Source organism: Entelurus aequoreus, linkage group LG13 (assembly GCF_033978785.1).
Source record: "Entelurus aequoreus isolate RoL-2023_Sb linkage group LG13, RoL_Eaeq_v1.1, whole genome shotgun sequence".
In the NCBI taxonomy this organism is placed as follows: Eukaryota; Metazoa; Chordata; class Actinopteri; order Syngnathiformes; family Syngnathidae; genus Entelurus; species Entelurus aequoreus.
The window spans coordinates 10,340,401-10,365,427 of NC_084743.1; the positions used below are offsets into that span (position 1 = coordinate 10,340,401).

Genomic DNA, 25,027 nt, shown 5'->3' on the forward strand with positions numbered 1-25,027 from the left:
TGCCGCTATAATTTATGTGGCCCGCTACATAATTTTATGTGATATGCCGCTATAATTTATGTGGCCCGCTACATAATTTTATGTGATATGCCGCTATAATTTATGCTACTTCATTTTATGGGATATGCTACCATAATTTATGTGGCCCGCTACGTCATTTTATGTGCTATGCCGCTATAATTTATGTGGCCCGCTACTTCATTTTATGGGATATGCTACCATAATTTATGTGGACCGCTACTTCATTTTATGGGATATGCCACCATAATTTATGTGGACCGCTACATAATTTGATGTGATATGCCGCTATAATTTATGTGGCCCGTTACATCATTTTATGTGATATGCCACAATAATTATGTGGCCCGCTACTTCATTTTATGTGATATGCCACCATAACTTATGTGGCCCACTACTTCATTTTATGGGATATGCCACCATAATTTATGTGGACCGCTACATCATTTTATGTGATATGCCGCTATAATTTATGTGGCCCGTTACATCATTTTATGTGATCCATCCATCCATCCATTTTCTACCGCTTATTCCCGTGATATGCCACAATAATTTATGTGGCCTGCTATGTCATTTAATGTGATATGCCACAATAATTTATGTGGCCCGCTACGTCATTTTATGTGATATGCTACCATAATTTATTTGGCCCGCTACGTCATTTTATGTGATATGCTACCATAATTTATTTGGCCCGCTACGTCATTTTATGTGATATGCTACCATAATTTATTTGGCCCGCTACGTCATTTTATGTCATATGCCACTTAAATTTATGTGGCCTATATAATGTAATAAGTGGCAATAAGTTTTCTTTAAATTGGGCAAGTGGTTAAAGATTGTGGGCGTTTAGTAGCACTGCTCTAGGACTACATGTAGCTGAATGTTCCACACATTTAGTAGCACTGCTCTAGGACTACATGTAGCTGAATGTTCCACACATTTAGTAGCACTGCTCTAGGACTACATGTAGCTGAATGTTCCACACATTTAGTAGCACTGCTCTAGGACTACATGTAGCTGAATGTTCCACACATTTAGTAGCAGTGCTCTAGGACTACATGTAGCTGAATGTTCCACACATTTAGTAGCACTGCTCTAGGACTACATGTAGCTGAATGTTCCACACATTTAGTAGCACTGCTCTAGGACTACATGTAGCTGAATGTTCCACACATTTAGTAGCACTGCTCTAGGACTACATGTAGCTGAATGTTCCACACATTTAGTAGCACTGCTCTAGGACTACATGTAGCTGAATGTACCACACATTTAGTAGCACTGCTCTAGGACTACATGTAGCTGAATGTTCCACACATTTAGTAGCACTGCTCTAGGACTACATGTAGCTGAATGTTCCACACATTTAGTAGCACTGCTCTAGGACTACATGTAGCTGAATGTTCCACACATTTAGTAGCACTGCTCTAGGACTACATGTAGCTGAATGTTCCACACATTTAGTAGCACTGCTCTAGGACTACATGTAGCTGAATGTTCCACACATTTAGTAGCACTGCTCTAGGACTACATGTAGCTGAATGTTCCACACATTTAGTAGCACTGCTCTAGGACTACAACAAAGGATAGTAAATGGAACAGTGCATGCTTACGTGGTGACCAATGTACGCCGTGGAGTGACTAGCACATGTGGTGGGTGGGCGGCTGCGCTGACTTTTTAAAGGCCTCACCTGCTACTACTACCAGCAAGCCCGTAATAGATGGTGTGACACCTCACTTTTACACACACGCTGAAGGAACCCACGCACGGTCTTCGCATGTGTTACATATAAACATAACACACTGTTAGCATGTGTTACATATAAACATAACACACTGTTAGCATGTGTTACATATAAACATAACACACTGTTAGCATGTGTTACATATAAACATAACACACTGTTAGCATGTGTTACATATAAACATAACACACTGTTAGCATGTGTTACATATAAACATAACACACTCCTGTTAGCATGTGTTACATATAAACATAACACACTGTTAGCATGTGTTACATATAAACATAACACACTGTTAGCATGTGTTACATATAAACATAACACACTGTTAGCATGTGTTACATATAAACATAACACACTCCTGTTAGCATGTGTTACATATAAACATAACACACTGTTAGCATGTGTTACATATAAACATAACACACTCCTGTTAGCATGTGTTACATATAAACATAACACACTCCTGTTAGCATGTGTTACATGTAAACATAACACACTCCTGTTAGCATGTGTTACATATAAACATAACACACTCCTGTTAGCATGTGTTACATATAAACATAACACACTGTTAGCATGTGTTACATATAAACATAACACACTCCTGTTAGCATGTGTTACATATAAACATAACACACTCCTGTTAGCATGTGTTACATATAAACATAACACACTGTTAGCATGTGTTACATATAAACATAACACACTGTTAGCATGTGTTACATATAAACATAACACACTGTTGGCATGTGTTACATATAAACATAACACACTCCTGTTAGCATGTGTTACATATAAACATAACACACTCCTGTTAGCATGTGTTACATATAAACATAACACACTGTTGGCATGTGTTACATATAAACATAACACACTCCTGTTAGCATGTGTTACATATAAACATAACACACTCCTGTTAGCATGTGTTACATATAAACATAACACACTGTTGGCATGTGTTACATATAAACATAACACACTCCTGTTAGCATGTGTTACATATAAACATAACACACTGTTAGCATGTGTTACATATAAACATAACACACTGTTAGCATGTGTTACATATAAACATAACACACTGTTGGCATGTGTTACATATAAACATAACACACTCCTGTTAGCATGTGTTACATATAAACATAACACTGTTAGCATGTGTTACATATAAACATAACACACTCCTGTTAGGGCTGGGCGATATATCAATATACTATATATATATATATAAGTTGGGAAAGGTGGCAATAAATACTGATAAAGTTGAGGAATGCTCATCCAACACTTATTTGGAACATCCCACAGGTGAACAGGCTAATTGGGAACAGGTGGGTGCCATGATTGGGTATAAAAGTAGATTCCATGAAATGCTCAGTCGTTCACAAACAAGGATGGGGCGAGGGTCACCACTTTGTCAACAAATGCCTGAGCAAATTGTTGAACAGTTTAAGAACAACATTTCTCAAGCAGCTATTGCAAGGAATTTAGGGATTTCACCATCTACGCTCCGTAATATCATCAAAGGGTTCAGAGAATGTGGAGAAATCACTGCAGGTAAGCAGCTAAGCCCGTGACCTTCCATCCCTCAGGCTGTACTGCATCAACAAGCCACGTCCGTGTGTAAAGGATATCACCACATGGGCTCAGGAACACTTCAGAAAGCCACTGTCAGTAACTACAGTTGGTCGCTACATCTGTAAGTGCGAGTTAAAACTCTCCTATGCAAGGCGAAAACCGTTTATCAACAACACCCGGAAACGCCGTCGGCTTCGCTGGGCCTGAGCTCATCTAAGATGGACTGATGCAAAGTGGAAAAGTGTTCTGTGGTCTGACCAGTCCACATTTCTAATTGTTTTTGGGAACTGTGGACGTCGACCACCAGCCCCCAACTTTAACACAATAACGACCATTGATCCTCAAATGTAACACAATACAGACCAACGGTCCTCAAATGTAACACAATAAGGACCCCCGATCCTCAAATGTAACACAATACAGACCAACGGTCCTCAAATGTAACACAATAAGGACCCCCGATCCTCAAATGTAACACAATACAGACCAACGGTCCTCAAATGTAACACAATAAGGACCCCCGATCCTCAAATGTAACACAATACAGACCAACGGTCCTCAAATGTAACACAATAAGGACCCCCGATCCTCAAATGTAACACAATACAGACCAACGGTCCTCAAATGTAACACAATAAGGACCCCCGATCCTCAAATGTAACACAATACAGACCAACGGTCTTCAAATGTAACACAATAAGGACCCCCGATCCTCAAATGTAACACAATACAGACCAACGGTGCTCAAATGTAACACAATAAGGACCCCCGATCCTCAAATGTAACACAATACAGACCAACGGTCCTCAAATGTAACACAATAAGGACCCCCGATCCTCAAATGTAACACAATAAAGACCAACGGTCTTAAAGTGTAACACAATAAAGACCCCTAATCCTCAAATGTAACACAATAAAGACCACCAGTCCCCAATTGTAACACAATAAAGACCACCAGCCCCCAACTGTAACACAATAACGACCATTGATCCTCAAATGTAACACAATAAAGACCAACGGTCCTCAAATGTAACACAATAAAGACCACCAGTCCCCAATTGTAACACAATAAAGACCACCAGCCCCCAACTGTAACACAATAACGACCATTGATCCTCAAATGTAACACAATACAGACCAACGGTCCTCAAATGTAACACAATAAAGACCCCTAATCCTCAAATGTAACACAATAAAGACCACCAGCCCCCAACTGTAACACAATAACGACCATTGATCCTCAAATGTAACACAATAAGGACCCCCGATCCTCAAATGTAACACAATAAAGACCAACGGTCCTCAAATGTAACACAATAAAGACCCCTAATCCTCAAATGTAACACAATAAAGACCCCTAATCCTCAAATGTAACACAATAAAGACCACCAGCCCCCAAATGTAACACAATAACGACCATTGATCCTCAAATGTAACACAATAACGACCATTGATCCTCAAATGTAACACAATGCAGACCAACGGTCCTCAAATGTACCAAAATAAAGACCACCCTTCTTCAAATGTAACACAATGAGCATCATTGGGGTTCAACTGTAACACATTAAAAATCTACATCAACTATATGATTGGCCTGAGAAGCTGGACAGGACAAAAAAAATAAAAACAATAAAAGATGGGAGCCATTACCTCCCTCACTCAGCATCAAGGGTTGGAATTGGGGGTTAAATCACCCAAAATGATTCCTGGGCGCGGCCACCGATGCTGCCCACTGCTCCCCTCACCTCCCAGGGGGTGAACAAAGAGATGGGTCAAATGCAGAGGACACATTTCACCACACCTAGTGTGTGTGTGTGTGTGTGTGACAATCACTGCTACTTTATTTATTATTATTTCTTTTCGCCAGAAAAAGAAAGTGCAAAATATCTCAATTCCTTATACCGCACACCATCATGTAGCCGCGGCAACAATTCCTTATACCGCACACCATCATGTAGCCGCGGCAACAATTCCTTATACCGCACACCATCATGTAGCCGCGGCAACAATTCCTTATACCGCACACCATCATGTAGCCGCGGCAACACTTCCTTATACCGCACACCATCATGTAGCCGCGGCAACAATTCCTTATACCGCACACCATCATGTAGCCGCGGCAACAATTCCTTATCCCGCACACCATCATGTAGCCGCGGCAACAACTCCTTATACCGCACACCATCATGTAGCCGCGGCAACAACTCCTTATACCGCACACCATCATGTAGCCGCGGCAACAACTCCTTATACCGCACACCATCATGTAGCCGTGGCAACAACTCCTTATACCGCACACCATCATGTAGCCGCGGCAACAATTCCTTATCCCGCACACCATCATGTAGCCGCGGCAACAACTCCTTATACCGCACACCATCATGTAGCCGCGGCAACAACTCCTTATACCGCACACCATCATGTAGCCGCGGCAACAACTCCTTATACCGCACACCATCATGTAGCCGCGGCAACAACTCCTTATACCGCACACCATCATGTAGCCGCGGCAACAACTCCTTATCCCGCACACCATCATGTAGCCGCGGCAACAACTCCTTATCCCGCACACCATCATGTAGCCGCGGCAACAACCCAAACAAAGGCAAAGGGAAGCGGGTGGTGAGACATACTAGAATATGAAAGTGACAAGCAGCTGATACCATCTTGTCTTCACACTTCATCCTTCACATGTCTCAACGCTAAGCTCTCATTGTGTCCTCATTGGCGCTGCAAATAGCCAACAAATAGATTAGCGCAGTAATCTCAACATTTTGCGTGCCGCCACAACCTTGGAGTGTGTGTGTGTGTGTGTGTGTGTGTGTGTGTGCGGCGGGTGGATTAGCGAGCTTCTACTGTATCCTCTATTCATTACGCTTGATCCTCGGGGCTGCGCCTTGGCGTCGCGCGGCGCTATGCTAAGGCGCGTGGTAGGGTTTAAGTGATGCATCCCGCCTTAAGTCTGGCCATGTGGAATAACAATCCAACCCCCCCACCCCCCCCCCGACATCTCCTGTTGTCATCGGCCCTCGGCCCGCAGCGGCTTTGTTCCGGAGACTAGCGACGCAGCTGCCGGCAGAGAAGTGACGACGCTAGCACAATTCATCATTTCTACACGGATGCTGTACATACAAGAACATAGGCGTTAAACCCACCAGCATTAAATACCATGTGGAGGTGGTACATTACAGCAGTCTTTCGCACCGGACGAAAATGCATAATAAAGAAGGAAAAAAACTAGGGATAAATGCGTTAAAATGTAATATCGGAAATTATCGGTATCGTTTTTATTATTATCTGTATCGTTATATTTTATTTATTTATTTATTTATTTTTAATTAAATCAACATAAAAAACACAAGATACACTTACAATTAGTGCACCAACCCAAAAAACCTCCCTCCCCCATTTACACTCATTCACACAAAAGGGTTGTTTCTTTCTGTTATTAATATTCTGCTTCCTACATTATATATCAATATATATCAATACAGTCTGCAAGGGATACAGTCCGTAAGCACACATGATTGTGCGTGCTGCTGGTCCACTAATAGTACTAACCTTTAACAGTTAATTTTACTCATTTTCATTAATTACTAGTTTCTATATAACTGTTTTTATATTGTTTTACTTTCTTTTTTATTCAAGAAAATGTTTTTAATTTATTTATCTTATTTTTTTTTTTTTTTTTTAAAAAGGACCTTATTTTCGCCATACCTGGTTGTCCAAATTAGGCATAATAATGTGTTAATTCCACGACTGCATATATCGGTATCGGTTAATATCGGTATCGGTAATTAAAGAGATGGACAATATCGGAATATCGGATATCGGCAAAAAGCCATTATCGGACATCCCTAGTTGTAATTATATTGTAAAATGGATGGATGGATGGACGTTTAAAACAAAACTGTTATTATTAATTAGTAAGTATACATTTTTTTAGCCTTTTTAGAGAAAATCCTATCATTGTAGTAAATTATGCAAATTCCTCGATGATGTCATGGTGACCACGCCTATAGCCACGCCCCCACCGCCACAGGTATCTTGGCAGTTTATGGGAAACACTGTGACGTAACATATTATGGTAAGAGTCATTCAAATAACTATAACATATAGAACATGCTATACGTTTACCAAACAATCTGTCACTCCTAATCGCTAAATCCCATGAAATCTTATACGTCTAGTCTCTTACGTGAATGACATCAATAATATTATTTGATACTAATGTGTTCATCATTTCACACATAAGTCGCTCCTGAGTATAAGTCGCACCCCCGGCCAAACTATGAAAAAAACTGCGACTTATAGTCTGAAAAATACGGTAGTATACTTTCCCACCATTTAAGGCAGTAATGACAATATCAAACAAACCGTAGAAGTCTGGAGCTAAACTCATAGAAAAGTTGCTTAAGCGCAAAAATTTCGACTAAAGTGGTCAATTTCATTTTAAATTAATTGACAGTTTGAGAAACATATATTATTAGTATTTATTATTAATTTTATTAAATGATAAATGATAAATGGGTTATACTTGTATAGCGCTTTTGTACCTTCAAGGTACTCAAAGCGCTTTGACAGTATTTCCACATTCACATACTGATGGAGGGAGCTGCCATGCAAGGCGCTAACCAGCAGCCATCAGGAGCAAGGGTGAAGTGTCTTGCCCAAGGACACAACGGACGTGACTAGTTGAGTCCTTTCTTTTGCGGTATACCGTATTTTTCGGACTATAAGTCGCAGTTTTTTTCATAGTGCGACTTATACTCAGGAGCGACTTATGTGTGAAATGATTAACACATTAGCGTAAAATATCAAATACTATTATTTATCTCATTCACGTAAGAGACTAGACGTATAAGATTTCATGGGATTTAGAGTGACAGATTGTTTGGTAAACGTATAGCATGTTCTATATGTTATAGTTATTTGAATGACTCTTACCATAATATGTTACGTTAACATACCAGGCACGTTCTCAGTTGGTTATTTATGCCTCATATAACGTACACTTATTCAGCCTGTTGTTCACTATTCTTATATTTAAATTGCCTTTCAAATGTCTATTCTTGGTGTTGGCTTTTATCAAATACATTTCCCCAAAAAATTTGACTTATACTCTCCAGTGCGACTTATATATGTTTTTTTCCTACTTTATTATGCATTTTCGGCCGGTGCGACTTATACTCCGGAGCGACTTATACTCCGAAAAATACGGTAGCTGTGGTCCGTATGGGTCAGTTGTAGTACACTTTCCCACCACTTGCGGCAGTAATGACAATATCAAACCAACCGCAGAAGTCTGGAGCTAAACACATAGAAAAGTTGCGCAAAAATTACAACTAAAGTTGTAAATTTAATTTGAACTGAATTGACAGTTTGAGAAACATATATTATTAGTAGGGGTGTAACGGTATATATAAAGGTTTATTTGAAATAGGGACAGACACAGAAACATAGACATCTGAAACAGTCATCCAATGTATGCATCATAGTGTTTGTAGCCAAAGCTCATTTACAACACTTGTCCTCAACAACAACAACACATCTAACATCATTAAGATAGGAAAATAAAAAGAATGAGGCAAAGAGGAGTCGATAATAATGATAATAGCCAGGGGTGTAGTGGTACGTGTATTTGTATTGAACTGTTTCGGTACGGGGGTTTCGGTTCGGTTCGGAGGTGTACCGAACGAGTTTCCACACGGTCATATTAAGTAGCGTAACGTACGTTGTGTAAACAATGCACACCGAGGCACAACACACGGCATGCTAGCAGCTAACGGGCTAGGACAGACTGACCATACGTCCTCTTTTCACCGGACATGTCCTCTTTTGCGGAGTTTCTTAAATGCCTCAAATGTCCGGCATTTTGAGTTAGGGTTGCGTGTGTTTTCAATGTACGTTCAGGTTTGAGAAGGGGTTAAAAACAAAACAAACAGCAGCATTGGTGAGGGAGGGGCAGAGATAGAGAGAGAGAGAGTTATGATAAACGTCGCCAGGCTCTGCTTTTTATCCATAGATTTATCACATTTCATTTTCTATTATCTATAGCAGGGGTGTCAAAAGTGTGCCCCGGAGGCCATTTGCGGCCCACAGCTAATGTTTTAAAGGCCCACGGCACATTCTAAAAATTCTATTAAAATAAACAAAAACTAGAGATGTCCGATATTATCGGCCGATATATGCGTTAAAATGTAATATATTGATATATAATGTAGGAAGCAGAATATTACTAACAGAAAGAAACAACCCTTTTGTGTGAATGGGGGAGGGAGGTTTTTTGGGTTGGTGCACTAATTGTAAGTGTATCTTGTGTTTTTTATGTGGATTTAATAAAAAACCAAAAAAACAACCAAAAAAACGATACTGATAATAAAAAAACAGATATCGATAATTTCCGATATTACATTTTAACGCATTTATCGGCCGATAATATCGGCAGACCGATATTATCGGACATCTCTAGTTGTTATTAATGAGAATATACTTATTTGAAGGTATTTTTGGGTTCATTGAGGTTAGCTATTTTTACTTGTTTTGGAAAGTCTTGACAAGCCAAATGTTCTTGTTCTATTGGCAGATCATTTTGCTTAGTTCAAATAAAATACCCCTCATTTTTTTTTTTTTTTTTATTTATGAACGCTGACTTTTTGCAGTGCAGTGAAATATAAAGCAATAATAATGATGTAAACTCATCATAAAGGACCATTTTCTGAACACGTTTTGAGTTATTGTGAATCCTGAAAAGGCAAATATTTAGGGGTTTAAGCTCTTAATGGGGGGTAATGCACATGGTCTGTGGTCAACATACTTTCAAGTACATGATCCAGTCTTTGTTGGGACGGAAGCAGATGAAGACTCTCCACACAGGGGAAACATCCAGCCTGGTCTTACACACTCCTAATCCCCAAAGTGCATAAGGACTAACGCTAATGACAATGGCGGGGTCGGGCCACTGGAATAGTTTGAGGGTAAAACCCTGCAAAGTTGAGTAAGTGTGGGTCGCTGAGAGGGGGAGAGAGCGTCACGCTTCAACCCGAAACATGCGTGAAGTCCTCACATTCCAGCCTGGTGAAGGGACCAAGCAGATGGCAGAAAGGACAGACCTACAAATATGCGGGCGCATGTGGACACGTGGCCGCCGCGACCCCGTCTGTCAGCTCGGGCGGCCATTTACAGCACCAGACCGTCGCCGCCTCGAGGGCCCGGCCGCGACCCCGGGCCCTCGAGTCGAGCGCGGTGCCGAGTGACGCGGGGTCCGACGGACGCCCGGGCAGCGTGCCGCTGACACCCGACACCCCGGCCGAAGGGAGCGAGGACGGATGAGACGCACGGCGCTCTCTTAAAAAGCCTGCATGTTTACTCCTGTCTGAAAGGCCACGCAATCACGGAGAAACCCCTCGGCGCTCATCGTCGCATCACGCAGACGCACGGGAGCCAACGCCTGGGAAGAACCCTGCTAGAATCCTCCTGGTGACGTCCTCACGGGGCGATAAAACCGTTCAAAAGTTTGGGGTCACATTGAAATGTCCTTATTTTTGAAGGAAAAGCACTGTACTTTTCAATGAAGATAACTTTAAACTAGTTTTAACTTGAAAGAAATACACTCTATACATTGCTAATGTGGTAAATGACTATTCTAGCTGCAAATGTCCGGTTTTTGGTGCAATATCTACATAGGTGTATAGAGGCCCATTTCCAGAAACTATCACTCCAGTGTTCTAATGGTACAATGTGTTTGCTCATTGGCTCAGAAGGCTAATTGATGATTAGAAAACCCTTGCGCAATCATGTTCACACATCTGAGAACACTTTAGCTCGTTACAGAAGCTACAAAACTGACCTTCCTTTGAGCAGATTGAGTTTCTGGAGCATCACATTTGTGGGGTCAATTAAACGCTCAAAATGGCCAGAAAAAGAGAACTTTCATCTGAAACTCGACAGTCTATTCTTGTTCTTAGAAATGAAGGCTATTCCACTAAATTGTTTGGGTGACCCCAAACTTTTGAACGGTAGTGTGTATCGCGGTAGACACGTAATCCAGATCACTCAAAAATGCGTTCGATAAAATGTTTGATTATTTTTTCTTCTTCCCTGTCGTGGCAAGAAAGCGGAAGTATGGAAGCAAGGTTGGTTGCATGAGCAAAGGCACTCGCTCTCTGGTAACCGAGCAGGGCAGGAAGTGATCGCTGATCAGTGTGCGTGACACGCTCACAGCAAGAGATGTCCGATAATATCGGTCTGCCGATATTATCGTACGATAAATGCGTTAAAATGTAATATCGGAAATTATCGGTATCGTTTTTTTTATTATCAGTATCGTTTTTTTTTTTTAATTTAATTTTTTTTATTAAATCCACATAAAAAACACAAGATACACTTACAATTAGTGCACCAATCCAAAAAACCTCCCTCCCCCATTTACACTCATTCACACAAAAGGGTTGTTTCTTTCTGTTATTAATATTCTGCTTCCTACATTATATATCAATATATATCAATACAGTCTGCACGGGATACAGTCCGTAAGCACACATGATTGTGCGTGCTGCTGCTCCACTAATAGTACTAACCTTTAACAGTTAATTTGACAAATTTTCATTAATTACTAGTTTCTATGTAACTGTTTTTATATTGTTTTACTTTCTTTTTTATTCAAGAAAATGTTTTTAGTTTATTTATCTTATTTCATTTGATTCATTTTTTTAAAAAAGTACCTTATTTTCACCATACCTGGTTGTCCAAATTAGGCATAATAATGTGTTAATTCCACGACTGTATATATCGGTTGATATCGGTATCGGTAATTAAAGAGTTGGACAATATCGGCATATCGGATATCGCCAAAAAGCCATTATCGGACATCCCTACTCACAGCCAATCAGGTGACAAAATCAACCATCAAGTTTGCGGTGATGAGCTTCAAGAGGTAGTCGCCTGAAATGGTTTTCTCTTCACAGGTGTGCTTGAAGCTCATGTAGAGAATGCCAAGAGTGTGCAAAGCAGTAATCACTGAGCAAAGGGTGGCTATTTTGAAGAAACTACAATATAAAACATGTTTGCAGTTATTTCACCTTTTTTCGTTAAGTACATAACTCCACATGTGTTCATTCATAGTTTTGATGTGACTATCTACAATGTAAATAGTCATGACAATAAATAAAATGCATTGAATGAGAAGGCGTGTCCAAACTTTTGGCCAATACTGTATATGAATTTATCGCTCAGCCCTTGTGTGTATGGTAAAAAACAAAAAAAACATCCCAATTAGGGATGTCCGATAATATCGGGCTGCCGATATTATCGGCCGATAAATGCTTTAAAATGTAACATCGGAAATTATCGGTATCGGTTTCGTTATTATCGGTATCGGCTTTTAAAAGTAAAATGTATGACGCTGTGTACACGGACGTAGGGAGAGTTACAGAGAGACAATAAACCTTTAAGGCACTTAATATCTACCAGCTTTACTCATTACGAATTAATGCAAGGCATACTTGTTCAACAGCCATACAGGTCACACTGAGGGTGACCGTATAAACAACTTCAACACTGTTACAAATATGCGCCACACTGTGAACCCACACCAAACAAGAATGACAAACACATTTCGGGAGAACATCCGCACCGTAACACAACAGAACAAATACCCAGAACCCCTTGTAGTACTAACTCTCCCGGGACGCTACAATATACACCCCCTGCTACCCGCTACCCCCCCCCCCCCACCCCCCCACCTCAACCTCCTCATAGTCTCTCTCAGGGAGAGCATGTCCCAAATTCCAAGCTGCTGTTTGGATAGATAGATATATGCATACTTGCCAACCTTGAGACCTCCGATACCGGGAGGTGGGGGGTGGGGGTGGGGCGGGGGCGTGTTTGGGGGTGTGGTTAAGAGGGGAATATATTTAAGCTAGAATTCACCAACTCAAGTATTTCATATATATATATATATATATATATATATATATATATATATATATATGTGTGAAATACTTGACTTTCAGTGAATTCTAGCTATATATATATATATATATATTTATTTTATTATACATAGAAATAAAAGAAATACTTGAATTTCAGTGTTCTGGAGGCTATCCAGTAGATGGCAGTATTGTCCTGTTTAAGAGTGTCACAACATTGCTGTTTATGGCAGACGAACTGCTTTACGGTAGACTAAACGTGACCACTGTTGTTGTGTGTTGTTACCGCGCCGGGAGGACGTTAATGAAACTGCCTAACAATAAACCCACATAAGAAACCAAGAACTCGCCCTCCATCATTCTACAGTTATGACGTCATTGGGCCGGCACGCTGTTTATATTGTGGGAAAGCGGACGTGAGGACAGGCTGTCCCCACTCAGGTCCGCATTGAGCTGGAGGGGGCGTGGCCTCCAGCTCCGGCTGAATACCAGGAGTTTGTCGGGAGAAAATTTCTGCCGGGAAGTTACCGGGAGAGGCGCTGAATACCGGGAGTCTCCCGGTAAAAACGGGAGGGTTGGCAAGTATGGATATATAGTACTTTATTGATTCCTTCAGGAAAATTAAAATTCCAGCAGCAGTGTACAGAATTGAGATATAATTTAAAAAGTATAAAGTAAAGAATTCGGGGAATAAATGGAAACAGAATAGAAAAATATTACCATAAGAATAAAAATAAAAAGCAACAATGAGAATAAAAATATAACAGTAGAATAAGAATATAACAAGAGAAACAAGGCAGTAGTGACCATGTTATGAAAAAGTATTGCACTGTTATTGTTTTGAGGCATGTTATTAAAAAAAATGCACTTTGTGACTTCAATAAAAAAAAAAAAAAAAAAAAAAAAATACAATAAAATAACAATAAATATGGCAGTGCCATGTTGGCATTTTTTTCCATAACTTGAGTTGATTTATTTTGGAAAACCTTAATGCATCCAGCGGGGCATCTCAACAAAATTAGCCATAATAATGTGTTCATTCCACGACTGTATATATCGGTATCGCTTGATATCGGTATCGGTAATTAAGAGTTGGACAATATCGGAATATCGGATATCGGTAAAATAGCCATTATCGGACATCACTAATCCCAACGAATCGCAGTCTCGATTCTAAGCAGAGAAAAAAACAACTTTGTGATTTAACACAAAAGCTATTCCTTAAATCGGAGCCCCCACCCTAAATAGTCTCTTCTCCACCCAGGTCATTTTTGGATGACAACAACAGCAGACACACACAAGGAGGATTTCCAAAGTTTGTCTTTGAGAAGACACACACAGAGAAGACGGGAGCGTACCACACATACCAAGGGGGGGCCTGGACAAGCCAAGGCGGGGCCGCGGGGGAATGATGCCAGCACGCACACACACCTCTTTGAAAGTGATACGTGGACATAGCGACCGCCACTACAGATCCCCTTGGAGGGACAGCGTGGGCATGCAAACACACACACACACACACACACACACTATGTTCTCTCTACATGCCAAGATAACACATGTGCACTCTGGAAACAGACTACAAAGTAAAACAGATATACCATAAATCCCGGACGATAATCCACTACATTTGAACCCTGCGGCTTATAAAACGGTGGGGCTAACTAACTCATGGATTTTTCTTTGCTGACGGCCATAATGCAAATAGATCCAAAAAAAAAAAAAAACTAAGCAAGTGGGTGCATGACCATGACTTGTGTTTTGTTTGACCAGCCGTTTTACTGCCGTGTTTGGAAACAATTAAAGTATGTAAATAAACATTCACAAAATATTTCTGGCTAAATAACTCATTTCACAATTTATACTGTATATATGCAGCTTATAGTCCGGTGAGGCTAATATATGGAAAATATTTGTTCTTCTAAAATTGAGTGGGTGGGGCTTACATACCTGAAAATAGGGTATAATTCCTACCACTTACACGCTCTTCTATATCTGTTTTCCATAATGACAGTCAGCAGTAATCAATATTTCATGGATGTCATTTGGGCCTACAGTCACCATGGCAACCTGGCTAATCTGCTGAAATGTTTTTTTTAATCGCTGTGCTGTTAAAACGATGCCTGTGCCAAAGAAAGGATATGATTGGGCGGCAGGAAGTTCCAGCTGAGCACCTGATTGGCCAGAGCCAGGTAGCGCTGGAAGATGGAGGACATCTGAGCGTTGAGGTTCTCTCTGCGACTGAACTCCTGCAGCACCTCCATGGTCAGCATGAAGATCTGGCGAAGGCCCTCCTCCTGATGGACGCACGTGACACTTAGTCTTTCTTCTACTTCATTCACTTCCAACTTTTTCCACTGAGGACATGTTTGATCTACACTTCTGTTCAAAGCACTTTTTCATCAGTTGTTCGGACTTCTACCTAAGTTTTGGGTGATACAACACATTTTGGTATGGATCCAGTTCTGAGTATTTGATCATCTTAGGGGCAAGGCCCCTCGGTCTGCCGATATTATCGGCCGATAAATGCTTTAAAATGTAATATCGGAAATTATCGGTATCGTTTTTTTTAATTATCAGTATCGTTTTTTTTTATTTTTATTTTTTTATTAAATCCACATAAAAAACACAAGATACACTTACAATTAGTGCACCAACCCAAAAAACCTCCCTCCCCCATTTACACTCATTCACACAAAAGGGTTGTTTCTTTCTGTTATTAATATTCTGCTTCCTACATTATATATCAATATATATCAATACAGTCTGCAAGGGATACAGTCCGTAAGCACACATGATTGTGCGTGCTGCTGCTCCACTAATAGTACTAACCTTTAACAGTTAATTTTACAAATTTTCATTAATTACTAGTTTCTATGTAACTGTTTTTATATTGTTTTACTTTCTTTTTTATTCAAGAAAATGTTTTTAATTTATTTATCTTATTTTATTTGATAAATTTTTTAAAAAAGTACCTTATCTTCACCATACCTGGTTGTCCAAATTAGGCATAATAATGTGTTAATTCCACGACTGTATATATCGGTTGATATCGGTATCGGTTGATATCGGTATCGGTAATTAAAGAGTTGGACAATATTGGCATATCGGCAAAAAGCCATTATCGGACATCCCTAATTTAGAGTCCACGGTCTTAATTAATGTAGCTTAAACGATAAGGTTAACTACATTTTTCACATCTATTACTTTCAATTTAATAAATGAAGTTGCTTATTTCACAGAGTTGTTTATTTCTTAACACTTCATTCAAAACTATGTCAAGCCTCCGAAGCGACGAAAAATGGTTGCCCTCAAAAAAGTCAGATATATATATGTATATATACTGTATATTTATTTAAACTTTAAACGCTTAACATTCTTCAACAGCTTCAGAACAATCCATGGATATAAAGTTTGTATATATTTGCAATCTTTTCATATTTTATGCTCTTTTTGTAAAAAAACAACAAAAAACAAAACATTCCGCATGATTGGAAAAACACAAAATATGCATCATTTCCAAAAACCAGTCGCAAAGTGGAATACTTTAGATGAGGTAATTACAGCCTTTAATAGGTCAATAATTCATATCTACACTGATTTTGATGCATTATTATTTTTAAACTATTTTTTCCCCAAAAAAACTCACATTAACCCTCCCTAGCTGAAAAGTGGTCAAAGTCAAAAAAGTGTTTTATATATATATATATATATATATATATATATATATATATATATATATATATATATTAGGGCTGCAACTAACGATTAATTTGATAATCGATTAATCTGTCGATTATTACTTCGATTGATCGATTAATAATCGGATAAAAGAGACAAACTACATTTCTATCCTTTCCAGTATTTTATTGAAAAAAAACAGCATACTGGCACCATACTTATTTTGATTATTGTTTCTCAGCTGTTTGTACATGTTGCAGTTTATAAATAAAGGTTTATTTAAAAAAAAAATAAAAAAAAAATAAAAACAAATTTATTTTATTTTTTTAAAGCCTCTGCGCATGCGCATAGCATAGATCTAACGAATCGATGACTAAATTAATCGGCAACTATTTTTATAATCGATTTTAATCGATTTAATCGATTAGTTGTTGCAGCCCTAATATATATATATATATATATATATATATATATATATATATATATATATATATATATATATATATATATATATATATATATATACATACATATATATATATATATATACATACATATATATATATATATATATATATATATATATATATATTTATTTGTTTAAACTTTCAACACTTTAAATTTTTCAACAACTTCCGACCAACCCATAGATATAAAGTTTTTATATATTTGTAATCTTGTTTTTTTTTACTTTATGCTCTTTTCGTAAAAAATAACCCCAATAAAACTTTTTTTTTTTGATTGGAAAAACACAAAATATGCATAATTTCCAAAAACAAGTTGCAAAGTGGAATACTTTAGATGAGGTAATTACAGTCTTTAATAGGTCAATAATTCATATCTACACTGATTTTGATGCATTATTATTTTTAAACTATTTTTTCCCCCCAAAAACTCACATTAACCCTCCCTAGCTGAAAAGTGGTATAAGTCAAAAAAGTGTTAAGATGTATATATATATATTTATTTAACTTTCAATGCTTTAAATTATTCAACAGCTTCAGAACAACCCATAGATATAAAGTTTTTATATATTTGTAAACATTTATTTTTTTAATGCTCTTTTTGTAAAAAAAAAAAAAAAAAAAAAAAAAAAAAGGGTTAGGGTTAGGGTAACCCTAACCCTTTTTTAAACATTTCTTATGATTGGAAAAACACAAAACATGCACAATTTCCAAAAACAAGTTGCAAAGTGGAATACTTTAGATGAGGTAAATACAGCCTTAATAGGTCAATAATTCATATCAATCAACACTGATTTTGATACATTATTATTTTTTAACTATTTCCCCCCCCCAAAAACTCACATTATCCCTCCCTAGCCGGAATGTGGTCTAAGTCAAAAGAGTGTTGAAAGATATATATATATATATATATATATATATATATATATATATATATATATATATATATATATATATATATATATATATATATATATATATATATATATATATTTTTTTTTTTTTTTAATTTAATTTAATTTTATTTTATTTTTTTTAATTTGTTTAAACTTTCAACACTTTAAATTCTTCAACAACTTCTGACCAACCCATAGATATAAAGTTTTTATATATTTGTAATCTTTTTTTTTTTACTTTATGCTCTTTTCGTAAAAAATAACCCCAATAAAACTTTTTTTTTTGATTGGAAAAACACAAAATATGCATAATTTCCAAAAACAAGTCGCAAAGTGGAATACTTTAGATGAGGTAATTACAGCCTTAATAGGTCAATAATTCATATCAACACTGATTTTGATGCATTATTATTTTTAAACTGTTTTTCCCCCCCAAAAACTCACATTATCCCTCCCTAGCTGAAAAGTGGTGTAAGTCAAAAAAGTTTTATAAGATATATATATATATATATATATATATATATATATATATATATATATATATATATATATATATATATATATATATATATATATATATATATATATATATATATATATATATATATATATATATATATATATATATATATATATATATATATATATATATATATATATATATATAAATATATATTTAAACTTTCAACGCTTTAAATTCTTCAACAGCTTCAGAACAATCCATAGATATAGTTTTTATATATTTGTATTTTTTTTTATGCTCTTTTTGTTAAAAAATAAATACATTTTGTTTAAACATTTCTAATGATTGGAAAAACACAAAATATGCATCATTTCCAAAAACGAGTCGCAAAGTGGAATACTTTAGATGAGGTAATTACAGCCTTTAATAGGTCAATAATTCATATCAACACTGATTTTGATGCATTATTATTTTTTGGACTGTGACAGCTTCCCCCCCCCAAAATCTCACATCATCCCTCCCGAGCCGAAAAATGGTCAAAGTCATAAAAGTGTTATAAGTAAGTCATATACTGTATGTATGTATGTATACATATATATTTGAAACTTTCAACGCTTCAAGTTTTTCATTAAAATGTTAAGTTTGTTAGCGGTGAGCTATTGTATCTTCCTACGGTGTGTAGTGAAGCATGTTTAGCTATCCCTCGTCCTGCAGTGATAATGCTACTTGTAAGAAACTTACTTTATTAAGTAATAAAGTGGTTTATTTATTTCCTTACTTATTGGGCTTTTACACCTATATACTTGCATAATATTCTATATATTGCTGTAGATGCCCCAAGTGTATCCCACAAGGTATGCTCAGGACTGGCATGCCAATTGACAAGAGACTGAAAGCACAATAGGAGTGTAATTGCACCACCTAGTGGCGATGTTGGTGAATTACAATTAGATTTCCTCTGCAGGACTCGAGAAAAAAAGCCTTGACTTTATAAAAACACATTAAAAGGAATTTTGTTGCAGTGAAATCAATTTGATTGATTTTTAACAAATTTAAAATATTTCATAGCTGTGTAAATTGGTATAAAAAGGGCATTTTTTGCCTCAAAACTACAAAAAAAGAGATACATTTAAAGAAAGAGGAACAAGTCAAATGGACTTTTAAATAATTTAAAAAGTAAATAAAAACTATATTGAAGGTAAAATAATGTAAGTAAAGGGTAAAAAAAGGTAACATTCATTTTAAAAAGAAGGTAAATAAAAGGTAAAGCAAGTTAAATAGAAGGTAAATCAACTTTAAATGAAGTTAAATAAATGGTAAAGGAAGGTAAAAAAGGTAAACATGTTATATAGAAAGTAAATAAAATGTATAGTGAAGGAAAAATAAGGTAAATTATTGTAAAAGAAGTAAACTAGAGTTATAAAAAAGCCATGACTTTATAAAAACATATTAAAATGGATTTTGTTGCAGTAAAATCAATTTGATTAATGATTTTTAACAAAGTTAAAATATTTCATAGCTGTGTAAATTGGTATAAGAAGGGCATTTTTTGCCTCAAAACTACAAAAAAAAGAGATACATTTAAAGAAAGAGGAACAAGTCAAATGGACTTTTAAATAATTTAAAAAGTAAATAAAAACTATATTGAAGGTAAAATAATGTGAGTAAAGGGTAAAAAAAGGTAGAACACGTTAAATATAATTTTAAAAAGAAGGTAAATAAAAGGTAAAGCAAGTTAAATAGAAGGTAAATCAACTTTAAATGAAGTTAAATAAATGGTAAAGGAAGGTAAACATGTTATATAAAGTTATAAAGTAGCAATGATTGTCACACACACACTAGGTGTGGTGAAATGTGTCCTCTGCATTTGACCCATCCTCTTGTTCACCCCCTGGGAGTTGAGGGGAGCAGTGAGCAGCAGCGTTGGCCGCGCCCAGGAATCATTTTTGGTGATTTAACCCCCAATTCCAACCCTTGATGCTGAGTGCCAAGCAGGGAGGTAATGGCTCCCATTTTTATAGTCTTTGCTATGACTCGGCCGGGGTTTGAACTCACAACCTACCCATCTCAGGGCGGACACTCTAACCACTAGGCCACTGAGTAGAAAGTAAATAAAATGTATATTGAAGGTAAATAACTCTAAAAGAAGTAAACTAGAGTTATAACAAAGCCATGACTTTATAAAAACACATTAAAAGGGATTTTGTTTCAAAACTACAAAAAAAAGAGATACATTTAAAGAAAGAAGAACAAGTCCAATGGACTTTCAGACCTGGAAGAGGCGCTTGCAGCTGCCGTGGAACTCCATGCTCAGTCCGATGCTGCTGGTCTTGCTGGAGCTGGAGAACTCGCTGAGCAGCGCCGTCAGGATGGAGCAGGCCAAGGTTTGCTGCGGACACAAAATGTAAAAAGTTTGATTAAATGAGTGACTCGAAAAGCAAACTAAGTTGATTGGTTGAAACGTAACAAGGATAGATGCTGCATTGTTCTTACAGTGGAGCAAAGACTGTAAAAGCCTGAAGAGGTGCTGCCACCTGCTGGACGCAGAGGAGTATTACCATGTTGGCTACAAGGCAGCAACCATTCGTCAATTATTCGATTAGATAAAGACTTTGATTTATATTCTGCTGCTTCAATGAAGCATTTCAATTCGGTCAGCATGAAACAAGGTAAAGAGGAGGTAAAAAGAGGTCAAATGGAAATAAAGGGTAACAGAAAGTAAAACAAGTTAAATAGAAAATCAAATATAGTAAAATAAGGTGAAATTTGTAAATAAACGGTGAATAGAAGGTAAAAAAGAGCGCTAAAAAGGTGGTATATTAAAGGTAAAACATGTTAAATAAGAAGTAAAAGAAGGCCAATAAACTGTAAATAAAGTTGAAGGTAAAAAAAAAAAAAAGGTTAAAGAATGTGAATAAAAGGTAAAACAAGGTAAATTAAATGTATATTGAAGGTAAAGCAATAAAGATGGAAAGCAAAAGAAGGTGAAACAAAGTAAATAGAAGAGTGCAACAACATATATAAACTATAAAACAAGTTACTGTAAATAGAAGGTAAATAAAAGGTAAAGTAAGGTAAATAAAAGAAAAAACAAGGTAATTAAAAGATAAAACAAGTTCAATATAATTTAAAAAGTAAATAAAAACTTTATTGAAGGTAAAATAATGTAAGTCAAAGGTAAAACAAGGTAAAACACGTTAAATATCATTTTAAAAAGAAGGCAAATAAAAGGTAAAGAAAGTTAAATAGAGGGTAAAAGAAGGTAAATCCACTTTAAATGAAGTTAAATGAATGGTAAAGGAAGGTAAACATGTCATATTTAGGGCTATATAAATAAACATTGATTGATTGATATAGAAAGTAAATAAAATGTATATTGAAGGTAAAATAAGGTAAATAATTGTAAAAGAAGTCAACTAGTTATAAAGAAGGTCAATAAAATGCATATAGAACAAGTTTCTGTAAATGTAATTTAAAAGAAGTGAAAGGTAAATAAAAGGTCAAACAAGTTCAATGGCCTTTAAAAAAAGGTAAATAGGTGTATAAAAGATGAAAGAAGGTGAATAAAAGGTAAAAGAAGTGAAGAAAAAAAAGGTAAAGCAAGTAGAAAAATAGAAGGTACATTTTTTTTAAACAAATTAATTAAAAGTAAAAAAAAAAGAAGTCAAATAAGGTAAATAGAAATTGATAGTTATGGTAAGCAGAAAAATATTTGAATTTTAAATATTTCCCCTAAAATACACATTGAGGCTGTAGAGTGTGTTTTATTAGATTCATTGAACAAACTAATCGATACGTCACTCGATTGATGGAACAAACTAATCGATAGGTCACTCGATTGATGGAACAAAGTAATCGATAGATCACTCGATTGATGGAACAAAGTAATCGATAGGTCACTCGATTGATGGAACAAACTAATCGATAGGTCACTCGATTGATGGAACAAACTAATCGATAGGTCACTCGATTGATGGAACAAAGTGATCGATAGGTCACTCGATTGATGGAACAAACTAATCGATAGGTCACTCGATTAATGGAACAAACTAATCGATAGGTCACTCGATTAATGGAACAAACTAATCGATAGGTCACTCGATTGATGGAACAAAGTAATCGATAGGTCACTCGATTGATGGAACAAAGTAATCGATAGGTCACTCGATTGATGGAACAAACTAATCGATAGGTCACTCGATTGATGGAACAAACTAATCGATAGGTCACTCGATTAATGGAACAAACTAATCGATAGGTCACTCGATTGATGGAACAAACTAATCGATAGGTCACTCGATTGATGGAACAAACTAATCGATAGGTCACTCGATTGATGGAACAAACTAATCGATAGGTCACTCGATTGATGGAACAAACTAATCGATAGGTCACTCGATTAATGGAACAAACTAATCGATAGGTCACTCGATTAATGGAACAAACTAATCGATAGGTCACTCGATTGATGGAACAAAGTAATCGATAGGTCACTCGATTGATGGAACAAAGTAATCGATAGGTCACTCGATTGATGGAACAAAGTAATCGATAGGTCACTCGATTGATGGAACAAACTAATCGATAGGTCACTCGATTAATGGAACAAACTAATCGATAGGTCACTCGATTAATGGAACAAACTAATCGATAGGTCACTCGATTGATGGAACAAAGTAATCGATAGGTCACTCGATTGATGGAACAAAGTAATCGATAGGTCACTCGATTGATGGAACAAACTAATCGATAGGTCACTCGATTGATGGAACAAACTAATCGATAGGTCACTCGATTAATGGAACAAACTAATCGATAGGTCACTCGATTGATGGAACAAAGTAATCGATAGGTCACTCGATTGATGGAACAAACTAATCGATAGGTCACTCGATTGATGGAACAAACTAATCGATAGGTCACTCGATTAATGGAACAAACTAATCGATAGGTCACTCGATTAATGGAACAAACTAATCGATAGGTCACTCGATTGATGGAACAAAGTAATCGATAGGTCACTCGATTGATGGAACAAAGTAATCGATAGGTCACTCGATTGATGGAACAAACTAATCGATAGGTCACTCGATTGATGGAACAAACTAATCGATAGGTCACTCGATTAATGGAACAAACTAATCGATAGGTCACTCGATTAATGGAACAAACTAATCGATAGGTCACTCGATTGATGGAACAAAGTAATCGATAGGTCACTCGATTGATGGAACAAACTAATCGATAGGTCACTCGATTGATGGAACAAACTAATCGATAGGTCACTCGATTGATGGAACAAACTAATCGATAGGTCACTCGATTAATGGAACAAACTAATCGATAGGTCACTCGATTAATGGAACAAACTAATCGATAGGTCACTCGATTGATGGAACAAAGTAATCGATAGGTCACTCGATTGATGGAACAAACTAATCGATAGGTCACTCGATTAATGGAACAAACTAATCGATAGGTCACTCGATTAATGGAACAAACTAATCGATAGATTACTCGATTGATGGAACAAACTAATCGATAGATTACTTAATTAATTGAACAAACTATTTAATAGGTCACTGGATGAATGGAACAAACTAATTGATAGGTCACTAGATGAATGGAACAAAGTAATCGATAGGTCACTGGATGAATGGAACAAAGTAATCGATAGGTCACTGGATGAATGGAACAAAGTAATCGATAGGTCACTGGATGAATGGAACAAAGTAATCGATAGGTCACTGGATGAATGGAACAAAGTAATCGATAGGTCACTGGATGAATGGAACAAAGTAATCGATAGGTCACTGGATGAATGGAAGAAAGTAATCGATAGGTCACTGGATGAATGGAACAAAGTAATCGATAGGTCACTGGATGAATGGAACAAAGTAATCCATAGGTCACTGGATGAATGGAACAAAGTAATCCATAGGTCACTGGATGAATGGAACAAAGTAATCCATAGGTCACTGGATGAATGGAACAAAGTAATCGATAGGTCACTGGATGAATGGAACAAAGTAATCGATAGGTCACTGGATGAATGGAACAAAGTAATCAATAGGTCACTGGATGAATGGAACAAAGTAATCGATAGGTCACTGGATGAATGGAACAAAGTAATCAATAGGTCACTGGATGAATGGAACAAAGTAATCCATAGGTCACTGGATGAATGGAACAAAGTAATCCATAGGTCACTGGATGAATGGAACAAAGTAATCCATAGGTCACTGGATGA

General features: G+C 36.8%; 1 protein-coding gene across 1 annotated transcript in view; it reads right to left on the bottom strand.

Moving 5' to 3' along the window:
* The window catches only part of xpo4 (exportin 4), a 110,663-nt gene that overhangs the window by 80,353 nt on the left and 5,283 nt on the right, over positions 1–25,027 (bottom strand). Inside the window, exons 5-6 of the mRNA XM_062067447.1 lie at positions 21,050–21,166; positions 15,417–15,570 (exon numbers count right to left, since the gene is read on the bottom strand). Coding sequence (XP_061923431.1) covers positions 15,417–15,570; positions 21,050–21,166 — 271 coding nt within the window. The remainder of the gene's footprint in view (positions 1–15,416; positions 15,571–21,049; positions 21,167–25,027) is intronic.